Below are 22,008 nucleotides of genomic sequence, written 5' to 3' on the forward strand. Positions count from 1 at the left end.
AATAGTGTGTTTACAACTAACAAAAATGCCTAATTCTTCTGGTAATACCCTTATTATTAGAAATACCGAGTCTGGTTTCGTACTAGATGCAAAAGAATTCAACGTAAAAATTCAAAAATACACCGGTGCTACGTCACAACAATGGAAACTGGAGCCTTCTGATAAAGGAAAATTCATAATTGTAAACGTCGGGAATAAGTAAGACAGTACATGATTTTTCGGTATAACATATTTGTTTATTGCTTTTTCTTTGATTTTTTAACAGAAAAGTTTTGGATATAAAGGACGCAGCTCAGGTTAATGATGATGTAATAACTTATCCTCAAAACAGCCCACTAAGCCCAAATCAACAATGGTACATCAATGCAGATGGCACAATCGAGTCTTCTGTTAAAAATTTGGTTTTGGACATCTACAGCGGCAATTTAGTTGTTGGACAAAAACTCATCGCTTATTACAAGACCGGGACACCAAACCAAATATATCAGTTGCAAGATGTTTAAAGACTTTGTATAAAATATTACATTTTATTATTAAATAAAACCGCATTTTAATCAATATTATGTCTGCATTTTTATTTAATTTTTACAAAGAAAACTTAACGATTCCAATATTCTTAATGAAACAGTTTAATAGTTTCTGGATAGCATAATTGTTTAAACTAAACGCCACTGCGAAGTTTAATATGCACGTGGAGCTTGAGATGCAGTTGAAATTTATTCCTTGTTAAATTAATACTGTTGTTGAGCAACTCAGGTTATGAGCAGGTTCTACAGAATTACCTTAGTTTGTCTAAACTCACACACAAACACAACAGTGATTCAAAATTTTCATAAGTTGGATAATGAAAACTACTCGGCAAATCCTTTTATGTTACTTATTCTTGAAAATGTTAATTAAATATTAAAAAAACAAGTGATGCTAACACTTGAGCAAAACTGAATTTCTTTATACAAAAACTTTTTTCCACTTTTTGTTCATTTCTCAATAAAAATAAGACATAATTTCACTTACCTTAACTTACATAATGTATATCCTGCAAAAAAACATTTTTTTTATTTTGACTAAAATAGTCAAATAAATAAACAAAGACAAATAAAACACTAATATTAATAAAAACAACCTTTTTTTTCCTCTTCTTTTGTAGCAAATCCCTTTTATTGTTGCACGTTAAATGTGAAGGGCTTGTTACAGAGTGTAAAATAAATTAGAGGTACTGCTGCAGTGCGACGAGGTAATTATGTGGCACTAAAACTGTTTATGAGAAGGTCAGCACCACACAACGAAGGGATTCTAGGGTTTTGTGCAATAAAACTCCGGGTTAAGAATTACAATAAACAAGATTCTTGAAAATCTTTTTAATAAACAATATATTACAACGAAAAACATCGACATTTTATACACAAGTATTTACAGTAATTATTACCGATCAATAGTTGACATTGTTTATTGACTACACTATCAAACAGTGAGAGGCACTGACCTTAATTTTATTATTTCGGATTTTAAACCTAATTCGTCGTTTAGGTCGTATACATAATTTTTTTCTACAATGTGGAATATTTATTTTATTTGACGAGTCAGTGTCGAGAGTGAATGCTTTAAGCAACTTTACGACTGTAGCTTACACAAGTACACAGCACATTTAGTCGCAACAACAAAGAAAAAACATTTTCAGGAATTGTAAAGTCAAAAATTGCACATTCTATGACACATCAAAAAACAGCTTTTTAATTAGTCAGTAAACACTTAAGATAAACATTATTTTTGCAAAAATATATTTTCAGTTTTTATTACAGTTAAAAAAATCGAAAACTCTATTGATTTTCACAGTACTGTTGTGTTAATTATTTATTTCACTTTTTCCTAAAAAGATTTGTTATAATTTTTTCAAAATATGTTGTAAATGTAAGAGAAATTCCAATTTTTTTAGCGCATTCAAAATATTTTAATAGTTTTTTTGTAAAACAATAAACATGGAAACATAAAAAAATATAATATTTAATAAAACAGTAAAGGAAAGTCTTTAAAAAAAATTTTTATTTACTTATTCCAATCTTTTGAATCAATCAATTTGTAATAGAAACTTAAACGGAATGAATCTAATAAAATATCAATTAGAAGATTTCTCAATTAGAGAATTAATTAGATTAACTTTTACATCAAAAATATCAAATAAAAAAAAATTAAACAAGTATTTCTTAAAACTCACAGAACGTGCAAAATTTGTTAAAAAAACGGGATTTGAAATAAACACAGTTGATCAGCACTCGAAACACCTTAATTTAAATTTCAGCAGCCTGAAACACTTAAACTTAACCCCTCTTCAGAAAATACTTTAGTCGTAAAGTATAACGAAAGAAGCAACACTGACGCTGTGACTTATGCGCATAATCCATACTGAATATTTCATGACAACTCTGTATATGTAAAAGGGCGATTCGTTATGTACAAGCTGATATGGACTCGAGTAATCTACCAAACGTGTTGGCAGTGTTAAAAAACGAAAACTCGTCGGGCGATCAATAATTTATTCAATTTGTTATGATACAGGACACGCAATAATTTTGTTACAAGTGCTTAAACAAAACGGGACCCTTGAGGATATTTTTGGTTACATACTACACGAAATTTAGCAAATGTAGCTATCCTGTGTCGATAATAAATTGCTTTTGCTGTTACGTTTCACCTCCGAATGGGTATTGAATTGTCCCTTTGAGTCGTGGATGAGGTGGCAACTTTTTCAACTTAAAAAAATTTCTAAAATGTGAGCATAGTATACTACAAATAGTTATTTGTAACTATAACTCAATGTGGGTGATTCACCCACCAGTACACTTAATCTAGTTTGCGGTTTCGATTGCTCGGGTTTAATTATATTGTGATTTAATTGGTTGCAATTGTAATTAACTGGACTGAATGCGTGGGTTTTTATTTAACAATGGGATTTTGTTCTATGTTTTCTTAATTAGGAAAAAATAATGGTAAAAAACCTAAATTCATTGTTAGTTTTTGTGTTGTAAAAAGCTCAGTTTCATTTAACCCGGCGCATCCACCATTTTTACAAGTTCTAAATTAAATTAAAAATAATATCTTATTTTTTAGATAAATCTAAGAAACCTTTTAGTAAAAATACTGATATGTTAGAGTGATGTAAGTTTTATTTGCCAACAAAGAATTTTAAAATTAGAGTTTGCTCTGTGCTTTTAAACAGCGGTTGCCTAACCCGGCGCATCCACCATTTTTACAGATTATTCTACATTGTAATAAACTGTTTAAATAAAAATAGTATTTTAAAATAGTATTTTATTTTTAAGAAATTTTTGAAACAAATATTAATATATGTATTATACAGCATATACTCTTAATAATATTTTCATTTAGGCGGACTTAATGGTTTATGGCTATATACCAATTTTCAAATGAATACGATTATTCGAACTCCCAATACTTCTAATGTGGGGTTTAGATGGAATACCCTGTATTTGCATACATTTAAAGCATTCTAAAAATTGCAAAATTTTTATTTTTAACCAATAACGATTAAATACAGCGAAAATTCTGCACTAGTGTAAATTGTCGACAATTTGGACTAGTGCAGTATTTTCGCTGCAATTTCCGTATAAAAATTTAAAGAAAAAACAATTTTTGAACATGCAATTTAGGTAAATTATATCATTTCAATTTTTTTAAAAAACAGTCTGCCAAATTGTTTTAATTCTGTCTCGTGCATTCTGTGTACTCGATAAAAATTGTCGACAATTTGGCATGCATTGGCGATATTTATTATTTGCATCAAATTGCGTTTTTAGATGGTGTTGTTTTTATTAAAATTTATTCATTAGCACCATACAGGGTGATTCTTAAATATACCGACAAAATTTTATTACTGGTAGTACCTATCATCAAATGAGTACATGCTGGAAAAAATATTACAAAAAGTTTTTGTTTAACCGTTCTCCAAATAAGATTTATTAAAGTTATTTGCGAGGTAAAGCGTACGCCACTGATGTGCTTGTAAGTAGTATTAGCACAGGTAGTGGAAACCATGATATTAATTTGATGAAAATGTACAGTGGCGGTCATAGAAAAGTAATACACGGGATTTTGACTAATCCTCTCAAAATTTAAAAAATTACATAATGTAATTTTTTCGTCGTGATTGTCAGTGTCACTGAAAACGTCACTTTTGACAAATCAGTGGTGGACGCCAAATCTGGACTTAAAGCAAAGAAGAAGATTCTAGTGACATTTTAAACATGACAGTGATTGTCAGTTTCAAGGGAAAATTTACAACGCCAAATTTTTTTTATTTGTGAAGTGTATTACTTTTTAATGGCCGCGACTGTACTTGATCATTGCAACAATTCATAAACGCCGGAAGTGGCACGGATCAAGGCGGTTTTGCCCTAAAAGATATAGGTAAACGTAAAAAAGGTACAGTTTGTCTCGATTTATCCTTGGGAAGCAGTGATAAAATTTTGTCGTCTATTTAAGAAGCACCCTGTATATAGAGTTGCAGGCAGAAATTAGCTGAGAAATCTTAAATATAATCTGTAAACTCGAACTTTAACCTCAACAGTATTCAAAATGATGCTTGATTTTGGATAATTTTCAACGGTTTTCTCATGTGCCTAATTTCTGATGGTCTATAGATTTTTAGGGCGCATAAAAATTGATGATTTTAGGTCTTTTTTGATTGTTTACTTTTGGGGAAACAGGTAAATTTGTAAAATTCCAAATGTACTTGTACCAAACCTCCTTGATTTGGTGTTGTTTTTCCCTTTTTTTGCATGCGCCAAATGGCTTGGTTTTTGCCATTTTGGGGTGTTTGAACAAGGTATTTTGTTAGTTTTTTTAGGGTGTTCTTGAGGTAATTTTGCATTATTTTGAGAAATTTCAACAGTTTTTTTGTGTGCCCAATTTTTGGTGTTCTACAGATATTTGGGTACTTTTAGGGTGTAGAAACATTAATGCTTTTTGAAGGGTTTTAGGCCTTTTTCGGTTGTTTATTTTTGAGAAAACAGCTAAAATTTGTAAGATTCTGCCTTGTTTTTTTAACATGCCAAATGTCCTGGTCCAGAAGTAAAAATCCATTTTGGGGTGTTTAAAAACAAGGCATATTTAAGTTTACTAGATCTTTTTCGGTTGTTTACTTTTGGAAAAACGGCTAAATTTGAAGGATTCTAAATTTTTGGTGGTCTACAGATATTTGGATACTTTTGCGGTGCATAAAAAATAATGATTTTTGTCAGGTTTTAGGCCTTTTTCGGTTGTTTGCTTTTGGGCAAATAGCTAAATTTGTAGGATTTTGATTTGTTTTTTAAGACGCCACATGCCCTGGTCCAGAAGTAATATTTCACATACTACTTTTTTTAAACAGAGGTTGCATCTTAGCCCGGCGCATCCACACATTGTTCAACAATTAAAAAAAAAACTAAAATAGAAATATTCATTTATTTTTAAGATAAAACACGTTTCACTGATGTATATAATAGAAAGCAAGCAAAACAAAACAAAAATCAGTCAAAAAACTTTCAAGTTCAACGATTGTCCCACAGAAAAAAGTAAAAAATTCAATAAATTATTGATTGCTCCAATTCGATGTTTGTTAGCACGCAATGATTTACCCTTGACGTTGAAACTAGCCTCTACACAAAGATGATATTTCTTCACTGGCGAGTAAAAACTGTACATAAATTTCCCTAATATCAAACTTGACTAAATTCGTGTTTATATTTTCAGCTAAAGTTGCCGAAAATGGCAAAAAACGAACAGAAAAGAATCGATATTTGCGGCTTCATTTTACAGCACATACTTGTTGAGTCTTTGGAAGCTTCTAAATTACCCCTAGTGACTTCCTCCTGACACCGTCCTATAGAGTCAATATCTATATCACTCATGGGTCTGCCATTAACCTCCAACGGCGATATGCAATAATTCTTCGATATAAACTCGAGTAAACTACCATTTGCTAAAGGTCCTTCTAACAGGGTGTGGATGTGACAATCACAAGGAAAATGATTTGCTATCACAGTCAACTTATCGACACCGATATTGAGAGTCTCGGCTCGAGGAATTTCCAAAATGTGGTTGCCTTGGAGCTTTAAGTAGCTGATTCGTTGCTCTTGCGTCAGATTCAGTTCTTGAATACCTAATTTAACCATCAATCAGTGCATTAGCGGCCACATTCTATGTGCACTTTTTATTGATATAAAAATGTTATTTTTTTTAATTGTTATAATGAAACAACATGGTAATTTTTGTGAGTCAAAAAATAATTGAAATCTGGTTTATAGTTTTTAAAAAAATAAAGCTACAAAACAAAAAAAAATTGCAAAGATGAATAAAACTAGTTTTTGCTTTTTTGACTAGTGGATAAAAAATCAAAAATCACTCCAATATCTAGTAATACTTGAAAGTTTGTATTTAAAAAAAAATCATACACCGCAACGTCTTACAAAATTTAGATCTTTATTTTTTATTTAAAATGAACTAAAACGTCTAAAAGTTTTCTAATAAAAATCTCCAATTTAAACTCAATTGAAACTGATTTCAGAGTTAATTTAAAAAGTAAAAAATTTCTTAACTGTCAAAAATCATTATTATTAAAGTGCACATAAAACATGAAAAATAAGTCAAACATATTTCAAAATGATGTGTCACATCACCAACTTTATCGTATGCTTAAATTTTTAGTGTAGTTCTCTGAGTTAGCCCACTTCTAAAATCGCAAATTAAAATTACAATAATTTTTTGCTAAATTTGCAAAAAAAAAGTTTTCTCCGTACCAAATTTGTATATTAGATTAATAACAAATTTTCTATTTTAGCTAAAATTTTTAAAATAAATTAAAGTTTTGATAGAAGTTGTCGGTATAAAATGAGAGTTGGAAGTGATCGATTTCAAATTACAATCTGTTTTAAAAGCATTTTTGTTATTCTGAAATTGTAATAAATAAAGCTAAAATTGGAAATAAAACATTGTTTTGTATAGGGTGTCCCAGGAATAGTAATGAGCCTGAATTTTTTTTTGTAGCAACCAACATTACCTTTCAAGGATAACGTGGATATAAAAATATTTGGTTTTAATAAATTAAACTTAGTAACCAGACAGCACTTCAACTTTATTTATAAAAAATTAAACCTTGGAAAATTAGGTGAGAATTACTAAAATGTTCACGAAAAGACCAATAAGATTCTCCTTTATGGAGAATGTTTAAAAAACGCTTCACAGATTGCACGTTTCTATCCAACGCGATATCCAAATAGACGGGCTTTATAAAATTAGAGTAAAGTCATTTTGATTGACAGAAATTTGTCAAAAATAAAAATACGATTACTGTGTTTAACTAATTAAAACGAAGATGGGACAGTGATAGCGCAGAGCGCCACCTGTCGCTATCACTGTCCCATCTTCACCGGCGTAGTCGCTTTAAGACTCCCGAGGCCACATCACACATCGAGCTACACTGCACTGATGAGCCCCAAAAGGGCGAAACCGGTCTGCAGTTTGCTCGATGTATGATGTTGTGCCTCTTTTTTCACATAATTAAAACGAAATATTTTAATATCCGCGTTATCTTTGAAATGGTAACCAAATTGACTTTTTCGTCCGGAAAAACTATATTTTGGGTACTGAGTACCTAGAATAACCATTTTACGTACTATTTCATTGAGTCCGAAAAAAACTCATTTTAGAAACTTAAGTGAGTCCCTAAAACAGCTGTCTTTGAGAGAGAGAGAGAGCGTATACAAAAAGTATTTTTAGAGTTTATTTTAATAAAGAAATAATTGAAATAACAAATTTAATAAAAATATCAGCAAAAGAAAAACAAAACAGTCAATTCAAGAACTGTTTATGCTATAGTTTGAGACATTGCAGCTCCATAAGAGTTTGTTACATCGCAGAGAGCTGTTTTATAACACTAATTTGAAATAAATCAACTTTTTAGTTGATTTTTGATTTGATTTTTACTTTAAAAAAATTAATTCAATATTAAAAACTTTAGGAGAATATAGAAATACAAGAAAAATCTATATATACAGGATGAGTCAGAACTCGCGCCCCAGAGAAAAATGTCATTTAATGCAATATACCAGGAACCTGGAAAAAATGTTAAAAAATTCTATCTATAAAAATTTAGAAGTTATGAGAATTTAAATTTTGCACTTTGACTTTATTTATTTCAGTTGGAAGAATAAATTTTCGAGTTTTTTTGCTACAGGCTATTAGAAGAGAAAACCCGGAAGCTGTGTCCTAAAAATTTAAAGGTTATTTGACGTTTTTTTTTAAATGAGACAAATTCAGAATGCTTACAACTTATTTTTGACAAATTAATAAAAGAGAGGGTTTTGAAAATGGGCTACTCACCCCTCATGAGGCTCGTCAAGACTGTTTAACAATAAAATAAAGCTATAAAAGTACTTTTTGAAAACAATTTAGTATAGCAAAAAATTGATAAAACTTGAAAGCAATTTACGTCAAGGCGTCAGCCGAGACGCTAATATGCTCGAAAAGATAATGAAAATAATATTGTCGTGTACAATATAAAATTTTATTCAATCCTCACTAATTTTGTAGCCAATTTGGTCAATATTTATAAATGTCAAAGTAAAATTCAACAATGAAATCCAATGTCAAAGATCGTTAGCAACTAACAACCGCAGATATACAACAATGGATGTATTTTTTATTATCTAGACGATAAAATTTCATTTTAACATGAAGAAAAGATTAGATAAAATTCAATTTTAACATAGAGGATTAAATAAAAAAAACTTAATAGTTTTTAACTAAAATTCCAAAATTGTGGACCAATATCTGTATTTTGACTAGACACACCATTTTGAAATCCACAGACATTTTGATTGTACTAACCGTCAATTTTATTATTCAAAATATAGAAATTATGGATAAAAGTCAACCCGTCGAAAGCGTCTCTTTCAATTATTCCAAGATCCGATTCTTGTATCGAGAAAACTCCAACGTTTGTAAGACCTCTAAAAGTCCCTTCCTTGAGCGCTGGCAGGTCCATAAAGGCCAATTTTAAAAACCCGACAGTGTCTAAACCGTTAAAAGCGTCCGGTTCTAAAATGCGCACTCCCGACGGAAAATTCAACCTTTCAACATTCGTTAAACCGCAAAACGCGTTACTTTCAATCTTGATTATGGGGTTATTAGTCAGCACCAACAGCCTCAAGTTCGAAGTGCCGGCGAACGCATATCCCTCCACTTTCTTGATTTTGTTGTGGCTTAAGTAGATGGAGGTGATGTTCTGTAAACCGGCGAAGGCGAACTGGGCCACCGTGGCTAGCGGAGTTTGCTATAAAACAAAACAGGAAGAGAAACTCCATTTTTTTCTCAAAACAAAACAGTCCGTAAAGTGGTACTTTACCCACCTGTATCGACAATTCTCTAAGTCGCGGAAGTCCCCTGAAGGCGAACGGTTTAATGATTGATATGTTGTTGCCGTCTAAAGAGAGCTTCCGCAGATATCGCAACCCTGCAAAGGCATCGCTTTTAATGACGGGGAAGTGGTTTCTCGTTAGTGAAAGGTGCTCCACGGTCGAGGGTAGCAGTTTCACAGGAATCTCTCGTAATCCGCCCGAATTACACAGAACCTGAAACAAAAAATCAAATTAAGAGCCGAGTTATAGAGGGTCTGGGCCAGAAGTCAATTGGGGTTTCTCTCGGCTGGACTTATCAGTGGCGTTTTTGCGGTAACGATGTGTAAAAATATTTTTTGGTTTATTCGCGTCGACGTTCCATTAAATATTTATGACGGGTTTCGTGTCAAATATAATGAGAATGGATGCTTTGCCATGTATTGCGGATTAACCAGGTCTATGCAAGTTTAACAACCGACGCCACTGAAACGCGTTCATCAATAAGTCAACAAAGCGGAGGCGATTGAAAATTAACTGTTTTACATCAGTTTCGCACAAAAAATGCATATGAAAAACTGAAATAAGCCATTTTCGACTAATTTTTAAAACATTGGAGCTGTTTCACGGACAGGAACATGAATTTCTACTTTAGATTAAAATAAAAACAAATTTTAGCATTTTGTGCTAAACACTTACGATTCAAATTATTTTACGATTTAATGAGAAATCATACTCGATACACATATTCAAAATGAAATTGTGAATTTATTTTCCCAATAGCTACCTGTTTGTTTATTTTTCGAAACAAATACTGAATTTTCACCAACTTTGTCAGATCACAGTAATTTGATCCTTATTTGCAACGCGTTTGAACAGTAAAAACAAATCTAAAAAATTTACCAATTTTTCGTTTTTGCTTTAAGAATTGTTAAAAACTCATTTTTCTTTTCGGATTTTTTTATTTTGACATAAGAAATTACTTCTTGAAATCTTTAAACTTTTCTCCGAACAATTAGTAAGGTAGTTAGAAATAAAAAAGTCCAAAAAGGAACAATTACTTTATACTTCATTAATACTTCATATAATTGCTAATTTTGGCAAACTTACCTGTGTTTGTGATAGACAGATACATTCTGGAGGACAAGAAGGAGGCAGTATCATGTTGAGTGCAGCAAAATGAATGATGAACGCAAGGGCCAAAAGAAAACTAGTCAGCGAGTGTCGGGCCACTAGCATCTAAAATAAAAATATTTATTGTTACAACTTACTCAACTTTATTGTTCTTAAATAATTAATTAACTTAAGTAAGCAGATTTTAATAATTACACTAGCCAAAAAGCATTTTGTGACTGAGAAGAAAACAGTTATTTTTTGTTCAATTCTATGTGCTAAACTCAAAACTGATAAAGAAAATTCCATAGCACGTCAGATTTTAAAGTTAGGCATTTTAAGATATCATATGTATGTGGGATCCAGGTATGATGGGGGATTACTGCTAGTTCCTGATAAGGGAAGTTAAAACACCCTACAAAAAAAAGTGAGCTTTTGCAAAAAATTTATCTACAACGGATTTATGTTAGAATCTTATACATCTTTCAACATTGTTCTTGTTTAGTGAATAAATTAATTTCTTTCGTCGTCTATTTAATTAATTTCCATTTGAAATGAACAATTTTTACGATAAAATTTGAGAAAACTATTTTCCTGTAACTTAAAATCTGTACGTGATGGAGAATTTTTCTTATCAAATTCGTAATTAGGGATGTCAATGTACACGTGTCACACATTAAAAAAAAATTGTTGGGTAGTGTTAGTGAATTAAAAGCTTCCGCTGTGCGTTGAGCTGTAAACTTTTTTTCGGCAGTGCTTAGTTTCAACCCTTTTATAGTATTTTGTGCGCTATTACATTTCTAGAGACTCCAAAAAAATGCACGAAACAAATTACAAATTTCTTGAGTTTTTAAAGGCGAATTCGGTAGTAAATCGTAAAAATGATCGATCAATTTTAAATCGCAAAAACGTTAAAAATATAAGATTTAAAAATAATGTGTAATGGCAAATAAACCAAAAACATAAATAATAGTATATTATTCAACAAGTGAGAAAGTTAGATATTTCCACGAAGATAAAATTTGCAATACGACCCGAAAGCGAATGGAGTAATTCATCTGAGTAGAAATGGCCATTTTTTACAAGTTCAATACTATATGTACTTTTGCTAATCTTAAATATTGATAAATATTAAATACTTTTTCCACACTTTTCAAGTTTCTCCTCAGTTGAAGATTGAATAACTTTCTCAATTAAAAACGGTTGAAAAAATTACAAATTCTTTAGCATAATTAGACGTAAATGTAAAAATGTCACGTCTAGGTTTTTAAAATTTCTTGGAAATGATGAACATGTATTAGATATTTATATACAGTGATAGGATAGGTAAAACGACTCTTGTAAAAGATAAAAAATTCTCGATTTAAATTTTTTGGGATTCAGCCCTGCTTAGTTGAAGACTTAATTTCTAACATAATTTTAGTTCTAAAAAATCAAGTATGCCGTAAAAATTTTCAAAAAAAAACTATTTTTCTGCAGAGTAAGTGTCTTTTGTATGATAAAGACGATAAAAAGTTATTAAAAAAAGTTGTTTAGAATCAACATCTAGGCCCGTATACTAAATTTCAAAGTCATCGGCCAACTATAAATTTTCATTTTCTTTTCATGTTTATTTAAGAAGTCAAAGAATTATATTTCTAATAGTTCTATTGTTATAAGTAAAAAAATTACACTTAGATTATTACTACTAAATAAGTTTTGTTAAGTATTTGTTACTAAAAAACAACTACCTTAGAAAAAAAATGAAATTTGGTATAGCTTTTCTTAATAAATTTTTGTCTTATTTGCTACTCTTTTACAAAAGTCGTTTCACCTACCTGAAGACTGTATATAAAATTATTGCACTTATTTCATAGACACGTTGTATATTTTATCTTGATATAATGATTACTTTGACTTAAGTCTAGTAATGTAAAATTCACTTGAATAATAATTTTGTTAAAATGCAAATAAATTTTATTATAAAATATGTTGTTGTTTTTTCTTGAATCTTAGTCTTCCACTTGATCCACCAAAAAATTCCAAATCATCGCTCAACTTTTGTCAAAATACTAACCATTATAGTTTTTCTTTAGAAAGAATATTTCATAAGTGGCGACTTTAAAACAATTTTGGAGTGTTAGAAATTTGTTACGTTCAAAATTCGATATAGTGAGTAATCTCTAGCATAAATATTGAATCCGGAGAGTATCGTTTTTTTGCGGCCTCTTCGGTACAAAGTCATCCCTCATCCGCGATGTTGGAGTACGTTCGCCGTCAAGATGAGATAAAATAGAAGCATCGTGATAATCGGAGAGGAAGTGATAGGCGAGGTGATAAGGAGCTCGGGACAAGAATATGGCTCGGAAACACGTCAAATGTACCGGAAACAATGGTTGAGAAAGTGCCGAAAAGAACGAACATCGCTAGCTAAGGGCTCGAGGGCAGCCACTTTTTGCGTCTTTTATCCGCTGATTTTTTATTACGAGTTGTTTTTCTTGTCTTTTTAGAAAATTCCTAAATTACAATCGTTTTCAATTTAAAAAATTCGGTGACCCTGCACTGCACTCGAGTTAATTGTGTGTGGTTCAGGGCGATAGTTTAGTTGTAAGTTTCTCATACTTGACTTCTGCTGTGATTTATTCGGGTGATAATTACGACTATGGTCCCTTAAACATGGAAGAGACTCGAGGAACAGAGTTAAAACACATTCACCCCAACCATTAAGATTACCGGAAAAACCACTTAATTTAATTCGAGCTAGTTACGAGAATTATACTTAATTGCAGTTTTTTAATCGCCTCTACTTTGTTATAATTCACTGTAATTTAATAATTCTACTCACAGGATGATAATTAATTACTGATATTTTGCCCAATTAACTACTAATTAAGGATATGTGACTAATACGAAAATAATTAAATAGTCCATGCAATTTGGAGCTTAAATAACTATTATACTAATGGCTTGATTGACCATTTGTTTTTATTGAAAAATTAAATTATAAAACATATTTATAAAAGCAATTTCTTTTATTATGTTGTGGCTCTTGATTATTTAAGAAGGTCGTGTAAGGTGAAGATTTTTTTTTGTCAGAAAATAATAGATGATAGAAATTAAAGTGCTATAAAAATAAGGTCGTGTTTTGAGTTAAGGTTTTGTTTTTGAGTTATGCAAATTTTTTAATAAAATTAGTCCGGTCAAATTAGTCATAAAAATAGTAGTCAAATAACGAAAATTCCGACAGAGCTAAATTTTGGTGGAGACCTTGGGTAGACCATTAGAAATAAAGTGTCAAATGGCCCCATTGATTCCATGTGTGCTAAAAAAGTTATTCGGGGTCAAAGGTCAAAATTTGAGGTTTTTTAATTTTTTTTCGAAAACGGTAAGTTTTATCAAAAAAGTAGCCCAGACAAAAATTATAGATCTTAAAATTATCTACAAAAATGGTCCTTATACTTATTTTCTAAGAATCACCATTCCTGAGATATCGCGATTCTAAAAGTTGAAGGAGTAACGTTCTACATTATATGCACATACAGAGTGCGCCAGAACTCGAGCCCCAAAGACAAATACCATGTAGCGTAAGGTACCAGGAACATAGAAAAAATTAAAAAAAAATCTATCTATAAAAATTTCAAAGTTATGAGAGTTTAAATTTTGCACTTTGACTCTTATTTATTACTGTTGGAAAAATAATTTTCCAAGTTTTTTTGCTACAGGCTATTTGAAGCGGAAACAAGGAAGCTGTATCCTAAACTGTAACTCCGTTTAATTTTATTTGTGGCTTTTATTGACAAAATTTTTGTACCTTAACTAAATAATTATAAAAAACATATACAAGGTCATCAGTGTTATGAAATAGACATAATAAATGTGAAAATTTTTTGACAGATAGAATTTTTTAAACATTTTTTCAGTACTCTGGGGACTACCCAATTACTCCCTTTCAAGGAAATGCGCGATTTTTTGAACACGATGTATGTATTACCAAATAAATTCTTTTTAATTCTAATGGAATCGAGATATTTATAAGTTTAATGGTAGAAGAAAAATTTCAAGTAAGATAAGATACCAGAAACATGGAAAAAATGTTTAAAAACTTGTATCTGTCAAAAAATTTTGACATTTGATATTTTTTATGTCTATTTAATGATACTGATGATTTTGCACCAGGTGAATAAAAAGTATGGAACGAAGCGTTTTTCTCGTAAACTAACCACTTTACAAAAAAATTAATTAGTGTAGCGTAAAGTCCAATTAAAATGTGACCATTTTAACATTTTTTGAAATTTCTTTTAGTTTTCGGGTTTTAGAAAAAAAAATTTTTTAATGGCAACCCACCATGATAATTTTTTTAATTAAAGATTATGATCTAAAAATGACCTTTAATTAAATAAAATTGTTTTTTAGCCTGTACTTTTTTTTAAATTAATTGTTAAAGTTGCGTTCCGAGCTCATCACGAAGATTTTCCGAACTTAACCGAAGTGGTTGTTTCATGCTTTTCATCATGGGAGAGCGCTGATTTCTATGCAGGTGCTTTGGGGTGGTTTCGAATGGACTGAAAATAGAAGAATGATTTGTTTTTACATTTTTTGATCCATCCGGAACCTCCCCAAAGCACCTGCACCAAAAACCGGGCTCTCCAACGACCAAAGTCATGAAACGACTCCCTCGTTCAAGTTCGGAAAATCTTCGTGATGGGCTCGGAACGCAACTTTAACAATTTATTAAAAAAAAGTACTGACTAGAAAACAATTCTGTTTAATTAGAGGTTATTTTTAGATCATAATCTTTAATTAAAAAAATTACCATAGTGGGTTGCCATTTAAAAAAAAAAAAAATTTTTCCAGAACTCGAAAACTAAAAAAAAATCGAAAAATGTTATTCTTGATAAATGGTCACATTTTAATTGGACTTTATGCTACACTAATTATTTTTTTTGTAAAGTGGTTAGTTTACGAGAAAAACGCTTCGTTCCATACTTTTTATTCACCTGGTATACAGGGTTATTCATAAATATGAAGCAATATTTGAACCTCAAAAATGACCTATAAAATGATGTTAATTTAAATAATAACTCGTGTCCTATCTCTACTGATAAGAATTTTACAGCCCTCGGAATGTGGGTATGGAAATTTGATTTTTTTGTAGTAACTTTGAAACTATTTGACCAAATATTATAAAATTTGGAACATTTCCCTGTGACAACATACCCTTTAAACTGGTAATCACGAAAACCGGATACATCCACTCAATTTCCGGTTCCAGCAGTTGCAGGTCACATTTTCTGTGTTTTTCCATTTTTTTGCTCTCTTAACACCAATTTTTTATTGCCCAAATAGATAGAGTAATCAATTTCCAATAAAAAACGCATAACTTTAATACCCCTAAAATGGACCGTTTCAAAGATATTTTAATTTAAACTGAGGACTGCAGAACGCTGAAACCAAAAAGTAGGGATTTTGAATGGATGATAGCCACGGTAACAAATGACCATGGTCTCACTAATCGCTGTCAGGCATCTGTCAACTTTGACATTGGACGATTATTAGACAATTAATCGAAAATATTTAATAAAAGAATTTAATTCATAAAAAATTCACAAAAATTTATCGTCAAAGTTAACAGATGCCTGGCAGGGATTTATGTGACCATGGTCATTGGTTGCCGTGGATACCACTTATTCAAAATCCCTATTTTTTTATTTCAGCGTTGTGCAGTCCTCAGTTTAAATTAAAATATCTTTGAAACGGTCCATTTTAGGGGTATTAAAGGTTATGCGTTTTTTATTTGAAACTGATTACTCTATCGATTTGGGCAATAAAAAATTGGTGTTAAGAGAGCAAAAAAATGGAAAAACACAGAAAATGTGACCTGCAACTGCTGGAACCGGAAATTGAGTGGATGTATCCGGTTTTCGTGATTACCAGTTTAAAGGGTATGTTGTCACAGGGAAATGTTCTAAATTTTATAATATTTGGTCAAATAGTTCCAAAGTTATTACAAAAAAATCAAATTTCCATACCCACATTCCGAGGGCTGTAAAATTCTTATCAGTAGAGATAGGACACGAGTTATTATTTAAATTAACATCATTTTATAGGTCATTTTTAAGGTTCAAATATTGCTTCATATTTATGAATAACCCTGTATGTTTTTTTACAATTATTTAGTAAAGGTACAAAACTTTTGCCAATAAAAGCCACAAATAACATTAAACAGAGTTACAGTTTAGGATACAGCTTCCTTGTTTCCGCTTCTAATAGCCTGTAGCAAAAAAACCTGAAAAATTATTTATCCTACAGAAATAAATAGAGTCAAAGTGCAAAATTTAAACCCTCATAACTCCGAAATTTTTATAGATAGATTTTTTTAATTTTCTCCATATTCCTGGTACCTTACCCTACATAGCATTTTTCTTTGGGCGCGCGAGTTCTGGCGCACTCTGTATGTGCATATCATGTAGAACGTGACTCCTTCAACTTTTAGAATCGCGATATCTCAGAAATGGTGATTCGTAGAAAAAAAAGTATAAGGACCATTATATATACTGTCCGGGCTACTTTTTTGATAAAGCTTACTGTTTTCGAAAAAAATCTAAAAAACATCAAATTTTGACCTTTGACCCCGAATAACTTTTTTAGCACATATGGGATCGATGGGGACTTTTGACATTTTATTCCTAATGGTGTACCCAAGATCTCCACCAAAATTTAGCTCTGTCGGAATTTTAGTTATTTGAAATGTCTATTTTGACCAGACTAAATTGATTAAAATGCACAGTTGTAATCCTTAAATTATAGCTTTTGTAAAAAAAAATTATAGTACGTTGTCATTTAAAAAAATTAAAAATTATGCCAAATTCAAAAACAAAAAAATTCGAAAAATTTAGTTGAATAATTTAATTCAGACAAAATTTGTGAGTTTCTTAAAGTTGATTATCGAAGAAGGGTTTGGCCTTATTTGAAATTAAAACTCAATTTAGTTTCCTGATCCTTTCGGTCTATTTGTGTCCAAAGTAGGATTTTATCCGAGTTGATGTTTAGTTAATTGCAAACGTCGTGAGAGGGATGTAGTCCTGGAACTATCCTCGAAGGAATCCCAATCCCTTATATTAGTTAACTTTATACCATGTGCACCCCATCTGCCCCCACAGCACTAATGTATGTTCCAAATTTATTCTAATTATTAAACTTGAAGCGCTTTGCTCCCTTCTAACTTTTGATGGTCCAATTAAACGACATGATTACAACTTCCAATATTTATTAAAAGCAACGTTTGAATAAAAATCGATTTTCAAACGACATTTCGACATTAAACGTGTTATGTTGGCAGCTTGCTAGACTGATCTGGGTTTCCAAACTAATTACATTTCCATAATTCGGTTAATATGCAAATTCAGCCATGCTTTTGCCTTTTAAATATGTTTATAGTCTCTGCCGTGCGTATGAAAATACCAAATGAGTAGTGAGAGAGCTGATAATAACGAAAACGCTGACCGACCGTGACGCAAGGTAAACATTTTTGGTGTTACTGCATTTTTATCTAATTTTTATATTTAAATAACAACGAAGAATTGCAAACAGAGATAGAAAAATAAGATAGGAAATTTAAAGTGCTTTCCAACGATATTAAACACAAAATGGCGATTATTTGCGAAAATCGAGCAAAATACAGGATGCGCCAGAACTCGCGCCCCAGAGAAAAATGCTATAAAAGGTAAGATACCAGAAATATGGAAAAAATGTTAAATAAATATATCTGTAAAAATTTCGAAGTTATGAAAGTTTAAATTTTGCACTTTGACTCTATTTCTGTTGGAAAAATAATTTTATATAAATATATAAATAATAATAAGTTTTTTTGCTACAGGCTATTAGAAGAGGAAACAAGGAAGCTATATCCTAAATTGTAACTCTATTCAATCTGATTTGTGGCTTTTATTGGCAAAACTATTGTACCTTTACTAAGTAATTGAAAGAAGAAACATACAGAATCATCAGTATCATTAAATTGACACAAAAAATGTCAAATGTCAAAAAATAAATGTTAAAATCATTTTGACAGATAGAATTTTTTAAACATTTTTTCCATGTTCCTGGTATCTTATCTTACTTGAAATTTTTCTCTGGGACGCAAGTTCTGGCGCACCCTGTATTAATAAAAATCGTAAAATTACACACTGAGCACGATGCAACAAGTTAAAATACTCTACGTTGCATAGTTTTTGAGATATTGAGTAATAAAGTTAAGAACATAAGCACTATATCCGATTCTGACCAAAAAGTCCAAAATTTTTTATTCTTAAAAAAACTAGTACTGTAACAAGAGAATACGCCTGTACAAACCGTTTTGACCTAGAAATCATAGTTTTTGAGATATGACTTTTTCTATGAAAAATACTAAGAATGGCTCTGTACCCGGAACCATAACCCGCAGCGACTTCCGGTTTGCGCCATTAGATAGATAATTTAAAGCAGTTTTAATGGTTTTTAACTTTTTGCTCTAAGGCTTATAGTTTCGTAAAGAAACGCATTTAAAGTTTCACAATTTTGAAAATTGCTACTTTTTGAACGACAATTACTGCCAAACTATTAGACTTAGAGAAAAAAGCTCAACAACATCCTAATGAACGTAAAAAAATCTATCGACTGATGCCAAAGTCAAGTCAATATCTCCAAACATCCTAATGAACGTAAAAAAATCTATCGACTGATGCCAAAGTCAAGTCAATATCTCCAAAAAAACGCGTCAAAATCTATCAGATAAGAAAGGTTGAAATCTAAGACATGTTCAAAAACACTATTTTTTAACAAATTATTACTTTTTCTTATTTTGTAAATTCCGGCAAAACTGTGTCTCAATGATATAATATTTGACGTAAACCTATGTAAAATGTTCTGGGGAATCGATTGGCGTCAAGAAAACTACAAAATTCGTAATTGTTTTGAAGTTATAGTCGAATTTATATTTTCGATATTTTTGACTTTATCAGAAAATTTCTCGATAACTATTTATCGTAGAACACTGATTTTTTTGCATATGATAGAAAATTAAATTTTCTTTCTAACCATATCAAACATAAGAGGTTATCACCAATAAATCCGGAGTTATTGGCAAATGATCGCTCCGGGTGAAAAAAATCGACCAAATTTTGATAAAAATCAAAAAAATTGTTWAGTTTAGAATTGTTCCATATAACGTTTTTTACATTTCTAGAGGTCTTAAAAACTCAAAAAGTGCATAAAACGTTATTGGGTCAAGTTTAAAAAATTACGAATTTTTTGAGTGTTTGGAGGTAAGCGGTAGTAAAATCGTAAAAATAGTCTATTTACCTTAAGTCGTAAAAACGCTTGAAACGTGCTTAAAACGTTGCTAAAACGCAAAAAATAACTTTGTGTTTGAGTGATTATATTGGATTAAAACAGACATACAGGCCAGAGGCGTGGTGGCGCAGCTTTAAAATTTCTTAAAGTTAATACCTCAATTTTTAGTTATTCCTACATTTTTATCTAATTTTTATGTTCAAATAAATGCGAAATATTTCACGTTTTAGGTTTTATTGAGCATCTGCGAATAAAGACGCCTTCGCATTCCCCCACACGCAATTTACAATAAAATCCAAACCGAGATTTAATGAAACGAGAAAACTTGCAGCTTACGGTAACCAATTTTAACTAGTTTAATTACAAAGTCCGGTTTTAGCAAACTAAGCGTTTAATTAAAAATGTCTGTTAAACTGACATGTCTTGTTTGGAAGTCCTGAAATGTAATGTTTCCTTTTGTTTTGGTGACACTAGATTATCTCATTGTATAATCTAGGTAGTTTGGTTTTTTACAAGCATCTTAAGTCGTTTCAATTTATTCCTAAGAGGAGGACGTGATTATGGTAAGATGGGTTCTAAGTTTTATTTTTGTTTTATGTCTGGAGTTTGTTTCTTGATTCCCACTAGACCCAACGAGGATTTCGATGCGTCAGCCATAATTTCTTAAAGAAAAAGCTTTCGATACTTTTAGAGAAATCAATTCTCGCAAATACGTTGTGTGTTGTTTGACAAAAACAAATATTTTTTTATTAATATGTTTTTTTTCAATTTTTTATAGAAGGATTCTCTCACTACGCTCGCTGGTGCTGTTTAATAATTCGATTCTAGTGGTATTTTAATGCGACTTGCACCCTTAATAGATTAACGTGATTTGATCACGCTTCCCAGGACACGTTAAATTTGTTCACGTTTCGGATTAATGAAATTATCCTTTGTGTTTGTAGCTCGCTTGAGAAGACCGAAATAAATAATTTTCCTCATTAAAAATCTACATTGGGGTGTTTTTAGCCTGAATATTTTACGGTTAATTTCTAAACAACATGAAGGGTGGTAACCAAAAAATAGGTTTTCTTTCACAATAAAGGAAGTGAAATTTCGAAAGCTGCTTCCTGTTTTAAGAAGCTTCTCTCTTGAGGTATTGTTCCGAAAGGAATTAAAATTAAAGACGACGGTTAATTTCATGTAAATTATCTCAGTTTTGATCTTAATTATAACGGCAAAAAACTTACTTTCGTTTGTTAACATGAACAAATCCCTCGTAAACAATTTTAAATAAAATACAGGATAACAGTGATTTAGATAATAAAAGCATTAAAAATAAAACATTTCGTATAAATTAAAATTAATTTGTCATTGTTAGTGCTGAAACAGCGCGTGAAAAACTGAAAGGAAAACAGACTGTAACTGAATAAAGACGTTGAGAGAAACACAACGAGATGGTCTAGGGATCATGTGATGCTACAATTTCCGCCTGCTTAAAAGGAAACAACGGTAAGGAATTAGTGGTGGGATAGTTTTATTTTCTCAAGAAAACGAGGCGTAACGCCTAAATGACGCTTAAATAGGGTAGAGAATTTTAACAATAATACTAAAAACAGTGGCACAAAAATAGTAAAATGTTGGCTCTAGCACAAAAAAAGTCAAATATTTCAAATCAGGAAATTCCGGATGTTTATACATCCACCACAACAAAGCTTCATGAGATTGTAGTCTATTTCAAACACAAATGCAATCCTGCGGTTGCACCAAAATGAACAACTTTCAAAAGTCAATCTGAAGAAATCGGTGATAAAAGCAATAGTTTCACATACAAGTATTCGCAAAAGCAAATATTCTAGCCACTAATAGAACTCATCAAAAAAAAACAACTTTTCAATTTCTAACTTTTGCTGAAAACACGTCATTTCTAAGTTAAAATTAAATATAAGTTGAGACTGAAAACCCGTCTCCACCTATGATTTAATACAATATTTTCATTCAATCATAAGAAAAAAACTACAGGATGTTACACATAATTTTACAAGGCCTGTGCCTATAACATGCAATCAATAATACATATTTCTCTACGAACTCGATTAAAAATTTTGAAAAATTTTTCTAGTTTTTCTAGTTAAAAAATTACAACATTTTTAGTTAGTTAGTGATTAAGATAGATAAACTAGAATCATATTCATGCCGTCTCTTGATAGAATAAATGATA

The 22,008-nt window shown here is 31.0% G+C and overlaps 2 protein-coding genes across 4 annotated transcripts in view; one reads left to right on the top strand and one right to left on the bottom strand.

The window, feature by feature from the left end:
- LOC123005563 lies at nt 1-563 on the top strand. Its single transcript, XM_044399358.1, has 2 exons — nt 1-198; nt 266-563. Exons 1-2 carry the CDS (start codon nt 26-28, stop codon nt 501-503), a joined length of 411 nt encoding a protein of 136 aa, XP_044255293.1. The 5' UTR covers nt 1-25; the 3' UTR covers nt 504-563.
- A 1,550-nt stretch (nt 564-2,113) lies between these two features.
- Nucleotides 2,114-22,008, bottom strand: part of LOC123004806 (slit homolog 3 protein-like) — a 76,915-nt gene continuing 57,020 nt past the window's right edge. For all 3 annotated transcript variants that reach the window (XM_044398247.1, XM_044398248.1, XM_044398249.1), the window contains 4 exons: nt 10,497-10,625; nt 9,402-9,623; nt 8,881-9,325; nt 2,114-6,154 (listed from right to left, as the gene is read on the bottom strand). In XM_044398247.1, coding sequence (XP_044254182.1) covers nt 5,742-6,154; nt 8,881-9,325; nt 9,402-9,623; nt 10,497-10,625 — 1,209 coding nt within the window. In that variant the 3' untranslated portion in view covers nt 2,114-5,741. The remainder of the gene's footprint in view (nt 6,155-8,880; nt 9,326-9,401; nt 9,624-10,496; nt 10,626-22,008) is intronic.

Source organism: Tribolium madens, unplaced genomic scaffold (assembly GCF_015345945.1).
Source record: "Tribolium madens isolate multiple individuals breed KSU strain unplaced genomic scaffold, Tmad_KSU_1.1 Scaffold_20;HRSCAF=117;Tcas5.2_LG4, whole genome shotgun sequence".
NCBI lineage: Eukaryota > Metazoa > Arthropoda > Insecta > Coleoptera > Tenebrionidae > Tribolium > Tribolium madens.

Coding starts and splice junctions, on each gene's coding strand:
- LOC123005563 (XM_044399358.1), top strand. CDS start 26: ATGCCTAATTCTTCTGGTAATACCCTTATTATTAGAAATACCGAGTCT. Junction 199..265: donor ATTGTAAACGTCGGGAATAA/GTAAGACAGTAC, acceptor ATTTTTTAACAG/AAAAGTTTTGGATATAAAGG.